At 36.0% G+C, this 14,119-nt stretch overlaps 1 protein-coding gene and 1 long non-coding RNA gene across 2 annotated transcripts; both read right to left on the bottom strand.

Moving 5' to 3' along the window:
• Positions 1-302: 302 nt before the first annotated feature.
• Positions 303-1,423, bottom strand: LOC125219289. Its single transcript, XR_007176105.1, has 2 exons — positions 923-1,423; positions 303-560 (listed from the first exon to the last, which is right to left on the bottom strand). It is a non-coding gene; the product is annotated as an uncharacterized LOC125219289 (long non-coding RNA).
• Positions 1,424-7,651: 6,228 nt separating this feature from the next.
• On the bottom strand, positions 7,652-10,386 carry LOC125218160 (probable receptor-like protein kinase At5g24010). Its single transcript, XM_048119777.1, has one exon. It carries the CDS (start codon positions 10,317-10,319, stop codon positions 7,815-7,817), a length of 2,505 nt encoding a protein of 834 aa, XP_047975734.1. The 5' UTR covers positions 10,320-10,386; the 3' UTR covers positions 7,652-7,814.
• Positions 10,387-14,119: the final 3,733 nt, after the last annotated feature.

Here is a 14,119-nt window from a genome sequence, read left to right as displayed (position 1 = left end):
GATATCATTGTCGAAAGCTCAAATTGTCGACGAAATGGACAAACGACAATATATAAACTAGAAAATGGAGTAAGAACTATATTGTTGACGGAATCGATCAACGACAATTATGGAACACTTAGATTGTAACATCCCAACTTTTTTCATCTTGTTAAGGTGAGTAGAATGTAATATCTCAATATTTTTTTCTTTTTCTTTGTCGAAATGTTATCAAATATTTAGCCAAAAAAAAGAGAATTAAAAAATAATATAAATTATTATAATTCTAGTAGGTGAAATGTCATAAATAAGTGAGCATATGGTCACACTAACGGAACCAAACTTTTTGATTTTACAAGTCTAACTATCGTTATACATCTCTAATACTATGAAATGTAATTCAATAAATTAAAAGTGTACATGTGTGGACCTATAAATTAAATCTCAGCCCACTTCTTAAATTTTTGGAGTCATCATGGAAGGCCCAACTCTCATCTTTCTCTTTCATGCATATGGCAGCCCAATATAACTCCCCAACTCCACGTGTCATTCAAAGAAGCGGCCAAATCCTCCCCCACCACCTGAAAACAAATCACCATCATATTCTGTCATCTCCAAGCTATACTACAATTTCCATCACAGTTGATCAATTCAAAGAAATCGAGAGCTAGAGAAAAGAATTCTTTCTTTTTCTCTTTTCAAAGACAATTTTCCAACCTAAGGTAATCACTAATCCCACTTCTTTTATTTCAAGCATCATCATCTAATAGACAAATTTTAATTTTCGGAACCAACAATCACATAAGAAGTTTCATAAACCACAAGAGCAACTTCAGCCATGAATTTAAAGCTTTCAACTCCTCCTTGTTAATCAAAATCTAGATAGAAGTTTACTAAAATATAAAGGAAGAACTTAGCTTTTAGATATGGGATTGTGGTTCACCGCGCGCCGGAGAACCTCTGTCCTGTCCACGGTTGAACAACGACAGAGACACAGCAGCGGCGGCGGCTTCGGCCGTCTCAAGCGCCAACGGGAGTGACACAGCGGACATCAGGAGAAGTGGCCGACGGCGCTGCTGCTGCTCCACGAGCGCTCGAAGAGGCCCTGCGTCGGCGAGCAGCAAGAACAGCGACGATGGCCGGAGGAGATGACGGTGGAGGGATGGGCGATTGGCGACGAACTCGCCGGAGAAAGGAAAGGAGTGGAGGCGCCGCCTCTGATGTAGGAAGGAATTTGATGAATTTGGGGAAAATGGAATGAAGGGGATAGAGAGAGAGAGAAGTTGACCGGGAAGGGAGAGTGGAGAAATTTTTGGTGAAACACTTTGGTTGGGCTACTTTAGTTGTTTTTGTTTGGGCCAAAGGTTTTTCAAGAATAAAATTGGACTACATAATTAAATTAGATAAGTGGGCCGACAGTGAATAATAACAATAAATAAAGGGGCTACTTAATTTCTTGTTGTCAATGAGAATGGTCTTTTATGGACAAGGATTAAAATTAGTGTTTGGACCGATTAAATTATATAGAGCGAAGAGTTAATCGTGGAGATGAGTTGGAGCTCGATTAAGTGGTAAATTAAAATTCTCTGGATAATTTACTTAGTTCCCGAAGATGGAAGATGTTGAAATCGAAGGTGCGCAGGGCCGACTAGCGTCGCCCCGCGACGCCTTGGGCGGCCGCTAAGGTGCTCAAGTCACATAATTAATTAAGTCTAACAAAGAATTGCTTTTAATCAAACTTCCTGACTTAATTAATATAAAAGTTTCATAAATTTCCTATGAATGAACGAAGAATAGAAAGAGATTACATGATACATGCATTCTAAGTAGATGTTTTCTATGAGAATAGTTAAGTATATATTTTTTTATTTTCAAAGGCTATCTCTACAAGCAAGTGATGGTAGGAGTAAAGAACCTCAAGTAAAGCATACGAGGTGAACTTTCCTATCCTATAATGGATAAAAATATAAACTTATGTTTTATTATTTTTTTGCAAATGATGTTGTCTTGCACTAAATGATTTGTTTTATGCCTATCTGTTTGGTTGGAACGTAAGAATCGAATTCGGGTCCGAGTGAGGGTGGTGTCCCTACTCGGATTAGTGTACACAGGTGACCGTTGGAAGGTGGTTTTTGTATGTATATTTCGGCAATGTGTTCATTGAGTATTTTTATACTCAGCCCTGCATATATTTCTAAATGTGCAGGTTGAGCAGTGACGGTGGAGAATGCTGAGCAGAGTTATGATTTCCCTTTTATTTTAAGTAGAGGCTCTCGGCGGTGTATTTCTCCATACATGTGACCGTATTCATTCCGCTGCGTACTAAGATTTTAGTTAACCTCGATTGTTCTTTTGTACTCTAATAATTATTTATTGAATAGTAAGATTTTCATTCAAGTTTTGGTGATTAAGAGTTTGTTTGTGTTGTTTTCCCCTTTATTTCTAAGTGAATATTAGTCATTGTTTATCCACTTTCTATTCCCGTCTTCTTATTTCCCACCCCTAGTCACGGTTTCCCGACTTTGCTATCCCTAACAAAGTGCGGTCGTGACAATTTGATTCTTTTCATTTCTAATATTATTCATCCATTATACATTATTACTTAATTCAGATAGTTCCATCACTTCAACTGTTAGTTTGTAATTTATTGTACTTCATTTATTTGTTTTCTGACAATATAATGATACATTTATTTGTTTGTAATTAATTACTTCATTATAGTAGGTTTGATACTTCATTTCAGTGGTTAATTATTTCATTACATGTGGTTATAACTTCATCAAGTATGTTATTTAGTTCATTAAAAATATAATTTTTTGCAAACTATGCATACAACACGGTTCAATCCATATTACTTCATTACTTGATGTTATTACTTCATCAAGTGTGTTATTTAGTTCATTAATATAATTCTTCATAAACTATGCATATAATACAATTATGTCCATATCACTTCATTATTTGAGGTTATAACTTCATCAAGTGCGTTATTTAGTTCATTATAATATTAATTCTTCGCAAACTATACATACAACGCAGTTCTCCAACTGTTTCTTCTCCACTCCCAAAAATTCATTCAATCTACAATGAAGATTTCCACCAGAAATCCTTCAAAATCAAACCGGATGACGATAAATAGTTCTCGAAGCTTCTCTAGCCCGAATCAAGTAATTTATGCATTTCTTTTTTTGAAGAATTCTCCCAAGTAGTGTTTTTATTTTGCACTGTATGCTTGCTAGTAATCTGCATCACAACTAAACAATACGAAACAAGAAACAAGAAGAAACACACTCCAAGATTAACACAACCAATCATATAACTCAAATGTCGTGGATTTGGCAGAATTATTTTCTCACTTTTATTCAATTCAGTCAAAAATATCGAGCCTCCTCATGATGGAGATTCTCCATTGCTAAATTGGATAAACTAATTAAGGCTGAAAGCTGCTAAAGTGGATTATGCATAGCTCAAAACAACAACCAATTTAGCTAGAATTCAGAAACTATAAAACAAATTAGGATTCAAACAAAAGCCCCAACGTTTCAGAGAGAGAGAGAGAGAGATAGTAGACAGAGCAAAATTCCCATGGAAGTAATATTCAAACAAATTTCATAATCTGCAAACAATCGAGAACCACAGATAACCATAGATGTAAAACTACATCATAGTTGTTGTTTTCCCTAAATCTGTGACTTAGGTGAATGACCTAGTCAAATGAAGTAATAACCTAATAAAATGAAGTAATGACCTAATCAAATGAAGTAATATAGAAATATAAATAGTGACGATTTCCACACTTCTTCAATCAGCTTTCTCCACGCTGCTCTTGCAGCTTCTTCTTTTTAGCCATCAATGGCAGCTTGTCCGGCAACCTCTCCGGCCCATTCTCTATGGCCCCATGACCTTATCAATTATCTCCTTTTGCATCTCCTTATTCACAATCTTCCATGTGCTGAACCGATAATGTCGACGTCATCGGAGTTGTTCTCTGTCAATTCCTCGACGATGTAATCTCGATTTCGTAATCGATCGATTTTCCGGCGGAGTGCTTGGAGGCGAACAACTTGAGGGATCCGTAGGGAAGTCTCTGTCTGAAATAATGAGAGGAACTCCTGACAGCACCAGTGACTCCGACGATGGAGACGGAGGGGATGTCATTGCAGAGAGACAAGCTGAAGGAGAAAGGGGAATTGGGGTCGGGAAAGGTGAGAGAGAATTGTAGTGAGAGAAGTGGGTTAGATTTGGGAAGGGAGGAAGAACTGCATATTCCGGAAATACCCTTTTACCAATTTAATTAAATAAATAAATCAGATAATGTATAATTATTAATAACCATTAGATGTGATTAATGAGTGGATGAGATTTGGTCTCTAGTTCGGTCTTTAAGAAGGGTTCGACATTGATCACAACTCTCTCTATATATATATAGTCCCATTATTCACAAATCCAGTCTTAAAGACCGAACTAGAGACCAAATTAGGGCCCTTAGATCTAGATTTTAATGGATGAGATTAAACCACGCCTCATGAATTTCGCTACTTCATTATGTAAGCAATATACTTCAAATTAGGGGTATTTCGGTCAAATTACATCCAGGGTAAAAAATTTCAACGTTGCTTCTCTTCATTCACGCTGCGCATCTTCTTTCTCATCTCTCTCGCTCTCTTCTTCTCCAAATCGAAGAATTCTTCTACAAATCGACGCATTTTCTTCTACAAAGCGACACTAATCTTCTTCTCCAAATCGACGTTCATTTCTACTGCAAATCGACGCTCATTTCTACTGCAAATCAATGCTCAAACGTTGTTTCTCTGCCAAAATCGACGACTCCACAACTTCCTCTTCTACAATTGATGACATCTCAAACCTATTCAGGTCGAAATGTGATCTGTGGTTGACACTCAAAATGTTGACACTCGCAAATCGTTTACCGAAGGTGAAACTGCCGATTTGCTTGGAGTATCTGTGGGGTTTCAATTGTGATTCGATCATGAAGAGACATAGTAGAAGAGGAAAGCAGTCTAAGGTAAGAGATGGTTGCTTGGAGTTGTGCCTTTGATGTGTTCGTAGAAATGTTTCAAAGAATGTAGAGGTTTGATTAATTCATATACGGTGAAAACGCAGGGAAACTTGGTTTTTCGTAGGTATATGACATTTGCTTGATCAAATACTGGAATGAAGTAAAACCGTAGTCCAATGAAGTAATAATGTTTTAAAATGAAGTAAAATCCTACTAGAATGAAGTAAATATCTATTCATTTTTAATTTATTATATACCGGATTGATTTGTGTTTGTTATAATTTTTTACTAACAACAGTTAGTTTTTATGTTTTATACTAGTGTCTGGTTTTATTTGCCAAATAAAGTATATGTCCAAGCCTGGTCGTAGATGTGCCAAATGAAGAAATAAGGATTTGTCCAAGCTTGGTCGTACATTTGCCATATGCTACGTGGTTGGTCGGCATTCAAGGAATTGTGACAAAACAGATGAGAAGAAAAAGCAACTATATAAGTAATGAGTTGTTTTATTGATATTCTCTTGTTAGGATTTTGATTTTCTAAAAATGTGATACATTTATTTGTTTGTAATTTATTACTTCATTCAAATAGGTTTGATACTTCATTTCAGTAGTTAACCACTTCATTTTGATACTTTGTTACTTCATTCCATTTTGAATTTGAATCTGTTTAACTTTCTGCAAACTTTAAAGTGAATAGACTATGAAGTTTTTTATTCATATGTTAATATTGAACCTATTCATTTAAAGAAAACTATATATGTCTGCATTATTAAAGTATTTCCACATCCACAGTATTTATTATGATGTATTTGTATAGTTTGTTGTCGTTTAAATTTTTGAAGGTAAAATAAAATCTCATTTCAAAAAACACATAATAACTCTACTTACGAAGTACTTTTATGCATTTTGTTTCATTATTTATTAACCTTCCAATCTCTTACCAAATAAAATATACAGTATATGATTAAGATTATCATGATAAGTGTTCTGTTGGACAATCATTTATCAATAGTTCTTGTCTTGTTTTATGTTGACTCAAAGTAGTGAACAGAAGAAATGAATTAAATCATTTACGAGATAAAGTTTATAAACCAATGATATAAAGGATTCAAGTGTAGATGCGGACAAGTGATCACTACTTCATTTATACATGCATTTACTTCATCCAACAAGTATATCACTTCATCACAATAGCTTTTTACTTCATCGAACTTCAGGAGGGTTATTACTTTAGTTCACAACCTTATTAAATAAGATTATAACTTCATCAATTAGGTTATTTAGTCAATACAGGTACAAGTCCAACTGCACACTTATACATAAACACAATTCAGTTCATATTACTTCATTACATGTGATTATAACTTTATCGAGTATATTATTTAATTCATTACAATTATAATTCTTCGCAAACTATGCATAAAACAAAGTTCAGTTCATATTACTTCATTACTTAAGGTTATAACTTCATCATATGCATTTTTTAGTTCATTATAGTTACAATTATTCACAAACTATGCCTACAATACAGTTCAGTTCATATTACTTCACTAACTCATTCTCACTCACATTTTATTTTAAAACTAATATATACAAGTAGGACCCACATGTCACTAATTTTTTCAACCCACTTTCTGTTACATTTAATAAAACCCGTGTCAATTCAAATGGTGACTAATTTTGGGGGACGGGGGGAGTAGGAGTTTATTTTTCTTTTTGGGATATCTCATCCTAAATGACACATTTCTTAACTCTCTCTCTCTCTCTCAGTTAAGTGATAAGATCTATAACAATTTATCTCATCTATTTTATTCAACCCTAAGTAATAGGAGTATATTTTCCTTTTTGGGATATCTCATCATAAATAACACATTTCTAAGTAATAAAAATGTCACTCTCTCTACTTTTTCTCACTCTTATTTTACCATATCTCCACTTACCTCACAAAACAACACTTCAAAAAATCTTGTATCGAACAAGAAATGCTTCACTTGGAGTGTGATGAAGGAAGTAAGTTTTTTCATGGCATCTCCTAAACTTAGGGAATGAAATTTTTGTTCTTGAGTAGATAAATTTAGGGATAATAGTTATATAAAACACGAAGTTTGATCAAATTCAGATCTGTCTCATGAAATTTTGAGCAAAATTTAGAATACTAAATCACGAAATTTCATTTTATTCTTATTTTCTCATCTATGCATAAATCAACGTAATTTTATGATAGTAAAGACGACAATATGTTAATACAATAAGAAGAAAAATATAAAAGAAAAAATACTTATATTGATAAACACGTTGTTTTGAATATCGTTAAACAATAACTTTTTTGGATGGATGAGACAATTGAGAAAAATTGAAACTTTATAATTTAATATTTCAATTTTAAAATTTATGGGACATATTAATGTTTGACCAAATTTTTAAAATTTAAAAGGCTGTTAACAAATAAATTTAACATACTTGTCATACTACTACTATTTATGAAATTCTTCTCTCTAGTTTTAATTGAAGTGAAAACACATTTGATTTTTTTTGTTTGCCAGAAAATAATCGCATGCTTCAAAGATATAAGTACTTATTTCTAGTACTCCTATCATACTTCATGGATTGTGGTGCCCTTAGCTACCCTTGTAACTTGAAAGAGATGTAGTGAAGACACAATTAACCAATTCATTGTTATTAGTAGGAATGGTTGGGTCTTACAAATTATAATTCAAGAGACCAAATATTCCACAAAAATACATTTTATCCCAATTCGAAAGGCACACATATGACATACCCATGAGGCAACAAACACTAGACATATTTAAGTCTCACCTCGCACCATCCATATCCAGCAACGAAAACACCTCACTCCCATTTGGCTGACTCGAAAATACACCGCTGAACGACCGACTAACCGAGTCCTCCTCCTCAACCGTGAAGCTGTCCGTTGGCAGCCGCTTAAGGACCTGCATGGGCACGCCCCATGACACCTCGGTCGTGGTGTCCTCATACGGCTGCCTCGGCACGGCCGAGTGCTGAAGCTGGCGGCAGTACTCCAAATCCCACAACACATCCACCATATTAGGCCTATCCGCCCCATTTTCTTGCAAACATTTCTCCACAGTCTCCCCAAACTTCCTCAGTGAATTCGGATTAATCTTCCCATCAAGACAAGGATCCACAACCTTCTCCAACTCCCCCTTCCTTTGCCACACCATTCCCCAATCCGCTAAGTTCACCTCCTCCCTCGGCAGGTCCTGATCAACCGCTGGCCTCGCGCATAGCACCTCCAGCAGCACCACCCCGAACGAGTACACATCCGAATTCTGCGTCAGCTGCAGGCACCTAAAGTACTCCGGATCCAAGTACCCGAAGCTGCCCTTCACCTCCGTACTCACATGAGTCTGATCAAGCGGCCCGGAATGAGACAGCCCAAAATCAGCCACCTTCGCCACGTAGCTCTCGTCCAACAAGATGTTCGTCGACTTAATGTCTCTATGAATGATCGTCCCGGTAGATCCCGTATGCAAATAATGAATCCCCTTCGCTGCCTCGCAGCATATCCGCAGCCTCTCCTCCCACGAGAGGCTGTGTATCACATCCCCATACAAATGCTCCCTCAAAGTCCCATTCTCCATGAACTCATATACAAGTATCATCTCGTCCTTCTCGTTGCAGTAGCCAATGAGCGAGACGAGATGCTGGTGTCGGATCTTCGACAAAACCCTTATCTCCGTGTGAAACTCCTCGAACCCCTGCCCGTGCCCTGCCTCGCTCCTCTTTATAGCCACTTTGTTTCCGTTCCATAGCGTCCCCTTGTACACCTTCCCGAAACCCCCCTCCCCGATCATCAGCTTCGCGTCAAAGTGCTTCGTCGCGAAGAGGATTCCGGACAGCGGGATCTTCAGCCCGAGGTTCAAGTCAGCAAAGGGCGTCCCGGTCACCGATGTCCGAGCAGTAGTCCTACAATAAGAACTCCCCAACGGCCAATTCAAAACCCCATTCTGCTTCACCTTCCTCTTCCTGAATCGAAGAAACACTACACCAAACACTACCAAAACCAAAACCAAAACCAATCCACCAATACACAAACCAAGAATCAGAAACAAGGCTTTCCCAGAACCATCTCCAGAATCAGAGGCCTTGTCTCTGAGAAGCTCCATTATCTCCACACCATTCAACATTGCATTCTTAACATCCGATTCAGAATTAGGGCCAACGCTTACATTCACAAAACCGGAATCATCGGTTTCCACCAACCGATCAATATAAAACGGAGCTGCCCCCTGAGAATATTTATCCCAGGGATACACCACAAAAGGCTCATCACCATCGATAGAGAGATTGAATTTAAATAAGTCATTCGAGGTATCACTAACAATGTCACAAAAATGCAACCTCAAGAGATGGCTAACTCCCTTCTTAACCTCAAACCGCCACGAGATATTATTGGAGCTATTAGCATTCATCTCTCTAGCAGTGTTGTAAACAGAATCAGGAGCAATGAATGGCGTAGCTCCACCGTCCTGATACTTAATCTCATCAGTGTAAGGGTCGGACTTGGAAGTGTTTCCGGGGAGCAAATACGGATCGTCGGGAACCCAATACCTCATCAGCGTGTCAATGTCCCGCGTAACGTTCTCGCCACCGACGTTAATCCTGTGAAGAATCCGCAGCGTGAAATCGCCCAAAACGCTGTTATAGCCTCCGTTATTTCCCTGATCACTCACGCGAGGAATGGGAACGGCGTAGTATGGAATTAGCTCCGGCGGCGCGAGGAAGACTTCAATTGCGTTTACGAATGCGGAAGATCGGTCTTTTTGAGAAGGATTGAAGTTGATCTTCAGCTTCCCTGCGGATGCATTGATTAAAAACTCTTCTACGATTGGGAATCCGTAGCGGCCGGCGCTCTGCGCGGTGAAATTGGAGAGGAGTGAGAAGCCGGCGGCGGAGACGTGGAATTGGGGATTTTCGAGGGAGGGGAAGGGGAAGAAATGGAGGCGTAGGATGTAGGTGCCGGTTTGGTCTAAATTGAGGTGGTAGGAGGATGGTTTTGTGAAGACTCTTGCGGTTTGGTAGAGTTCGTGGGTTTGGTTTGCGGCGGAGGAGGTGGTGCCGGTGGAGGAGAGGGAGAAGGTGGAGGGATTTTCGTCGCCAGTGAAGTTGCGTTGGAAGGTGTAGAGGTTGGAATGGGAGCCGCAGTTGATGAAGTAGTAGTCGGGGAGAGTACTGTAGGAGGAGGAGGAGGAGGGGAAGAGGAGGGATGAGAAGTGGAGGAGGAAGGTGAGGGAAAGTGATGAGAGGATGTTGCTGTGGGAGTGAAGGAGCTCCATGGATGATTGGATTTTGGGAGAGGAGAATTATTGCAGAAGAGAGATGGGATATTTTAAAATGGTTTGATTGGAGGGGAGAAGAAGATAGAGTTGATGAGCTTGACTTGAAGTTGACTTGGGCAAGTCTTGTGTTGTGGACCTCACAATTATGGAGTTATTATTCTACACTTATATGCTTTTCAAGGTTCTCTTTTATTTGATTTTTCAGATTTCATTAATTAGAAAAGTCTTCCATGTACATGTTGACGAATTCCCGAATGATCAGAGCAACTTCGGTAAGTTGATTCATGATATTATTAATTGATGTATTTCCTCATGACACACAAACATTAAGTATTACTACCATATTTAATAGTATAAAATTTTTTGCATCATTCGATAGTCGATACACTCTCTCTCCTATTGCCAATCATTGAGGAAAAACTTCAGTCCAGTGCGCATATGTCGGAATGGCAAGGAGAAAATTATTTAGATTAAATATAGTAGAGAAAATAATGAATGAGAAACTGAAAGAGAGTGATTATATTGAAAATAGGTTTTCTTTTCCAAAAAGAGAGATCCACTTATCTGTTTTTAAGTGATGTATTAGGATATATAGTAGGAAGGGTATTTGGTGATCTTAAGAGTATCCACTGTAGAAGAGTCGCAGCTCGTGGCTCTCTCGTGGCCTGGCCGCGGCGCTTGGGCGGGAGCCGCGGCTCTCCCTATTTTCATTTTTTAATTTTTATTTTATTTTATTAATTCTATAAATATACTCATTTTGTCCATTTTTTTTACCTCGTTCCAATCTCCACTCTTTTCAATTTATCTCCAATTCTACTTTGGTTTTAATTTTTGTTTTTATTAAATAATGCATTTTTTTAATTATTATAGTCCAATAATTTTATTGTAGTTAAATTAAAATATACACAAAATGAAAAAAATATTTATTTGGTGGCTTGGGCATATTCACTATAGTGTAAAACATGGGCGTTGGTGGCCTGGCCACGATTTTATGGCTTGGCCCGGCCAACTATAGTGGACACCCTTATCGTCCCTCGACAATCGATGTTGTCTTCAAGAAGAAGTTCAATTTGTTTTTGTTTCCTTCTACTTGTGTGATATTTTGGATGAATGCACTTTGTGTCAACCTGTCATAATTTATTGAAATGTCATTACTTAAAATAGAGAAAAGTGGGATAGATTTTGGTCTTCAGACAACTTCAACTATACACCAAAATCCATTTTGGGTATAAAAATCATCTCCCATGATACAGCAAACTCAAATCCATTTTTAGTGTTTTCTACGAATTTACACCAAACATGATTGTAAAATACCAAATATGGTGTTATTGCAAAAAATTATGAGATATTGCAAATCAGTTCATTATTATATAATTATGTGAATTAAAACACAAAAAAATATATAATAACAAATAAAGATGTTCGATCTCAAAAGTATTTGACTTGATATGATGCAAAAAGAAATGAAATACTCATCTGGACTTGCACTGATCAATTGTGGGAATAAACACAAATTTCTAAGTCTTGATTTTTTTTAATTTCATATCCATATTGTGGTATGCTTTATTTTTTGTAATTGTGATATTTTTAAATATATTTTGATTTATGTTTTAATTTTACCATAGCATATGAAGTGTATATTAATTTTCAAGTTAGTGTATTTTTCTAATATAAAGTATATTTAATATATAATAACAAAATTTATTTTATAATTTAATTTATTTAACTTTTTTATATAATGTTGTGGAATTAATGTGTAGTAATTTAAATAAGTAATATAATTGAAAGGGTATAAAAAGTAGGTAGATATAAAATATTCTTTGGGGTTTGAGTTTGGTGTAAATAATTGGAGTAAAATTATCTTTGGTGTTAACATATACTAAAAAATGGGTTTAAATTTGGTGTAAATAATTACAAATAGTCTCCATATCTTCACCAAATTCACCTCTGATTTCTCCTAAAAATTTGAATCCAAAGAAAAGAATATAACATGAATTAAATCAACGAGCAATATAGTACTTTCTAGGTAGAAATTATGTGATGTATTAATGAGCATTGAATTTAGAAAATATTGTGAGAGATATTAAAAAAAAAAAACAAAAAAAAAATATCACTTCTTTTGTAGAATAAATTGAAAATAGAAGTGTGATATATATCTTGAAACGGAGGGAGTACTTTTTTACGCAACGAAAAATAGTTGATTTTGGAAGGTGAGTGCACGGAAACTCGTCATGCTCTTTCTCATCTTTTTATCTGTAGTACTCCATCCGTCCATAAAGATTATCTCACTTTGATCGGACACGAGTTTTAAAAAATGTAATGAAAAGTGAGTTGAAAAGTTGGTGGAATGTGGGTCCTACTTTTATATACTCTCTCTGTCCCACGTTACTTGAGGTGTTTCTTTTTTGTTTGTAATTTATTACTTCATTCAAATAGGTTTGATACTTCATTTCAGTAGTTAACCACTTCATTTTGATACTTTGTTACTTCATTCCATTTTGAATTTGAAGTGAATAGACTATATGAAGTTTTTTATTCATATGTTAACATTGAACCTATTCATTTAAAGAAAACTATATGTGTCTGCATTATTAAGGTATTTCCACATCCACGGTATTTATTATGATGTATTCGTATAGTTTGTTGTCGTTTAAATTTTTGAAGGTAAAATAAAATCTCATTTCAAAAAACACATAATAATTCTACTTGCGAAGTACTTTTATGCATTTTGTTTCATTATTTGTTAACCTTCCAACCTCTTACCAAACAAAATATGTAGTACATGATTAAAATTATCATGATAAGTGTTCTATTGGACAATCATTTATCAATAGTTCTTGTCTTGTTTTATGTTGACTCAAAGTAATTGTAACACCCGTCTTTTTTTTTATACTTTTTCACGTTGAGTTTTGTTTTGAGAAAGAGCGAGTGATAGACTTTGATTAAAATACTGTCTTTGTCTTGATTAGTTGCGAATGGAAATAGTGGATGCTTGACTTGGTCATTGATTAATTGTGTGATGAAAATAGTCGATGAGATTGACGTGAGAATCATCAATGAGAAAATTAGGCGTTCGTCTAAGTACTTGGAATAACACCAAAGTACTTTACAGAAACACCACAACTTAATTAATACTCTAAACTAAATATTTGGGCTTATCTTTCTATCTTCCTTGTTTCTAGTTTTTGTTTCTTTTGGTTGACCGATTTTGAGAAGCCAAAATATTAAATAATTATTCTACTTCTTCTGTAGTCAAATAAATCTCTCCCAATCCCATAACCATACGGTTTCTTCCATAGGGCCGCGTTAAAATAAAACCAACCTTTTAATCCAGAACCCAAAACTATCTCAATATTATTTATTAAAATTATCAACACAAAGACAAAACTTTATCAATAGATTTGTGTTGATAAAATTATGTCTTTGTGTTGAGATTTAAATTTACATGTTATGTTGAGAAAGTTATACTTATATGTTGAGAAATTTCCAACATAATATTGAAGTTCTGGGTTCTTGATTGGGAATTAGTTAGCATTTGATTACAGCCCTTCTTCCATATATCCATCTTCCTTAAAAATCTCCAACTAAAACCTCCCCTTATAAATTTCTCCACAATGCAGCTTCATTTTCCTTTTCTATATCTGCCGTTATTTTCGTCTCCTCCACTAGAAGGTATATTCTCCTCCTCAAATTTATTAATGTGAAAACTTCAATTCGCTGATCCCATGGCCAAATTCTTGATATCACAGCATTGAGAGGAGTAGACCGAGAGAGTTGTGGATTTTATTCTTCTTGTT

The sequence above is a fragment of the Salvia hispanica genome, chromosome 4 (assembly GCF_023119035.1).
Source record: "Salvia hispanica cultivar TCC Black 2014 chromosome 4, UniMelb_Shisp_WGS_1.0, whole genome shotgun sequence".
Classification (NCBI taxonomy): Eukaryota; Viridiplantae; Streptophyta; class Magnoliopsida; order Lamiales; family Lamiaceae; genus Salvia; species Salvia hispanica.
This window is presented reverse-complemented; position numbering and strand designations above follow the sequence as displayed.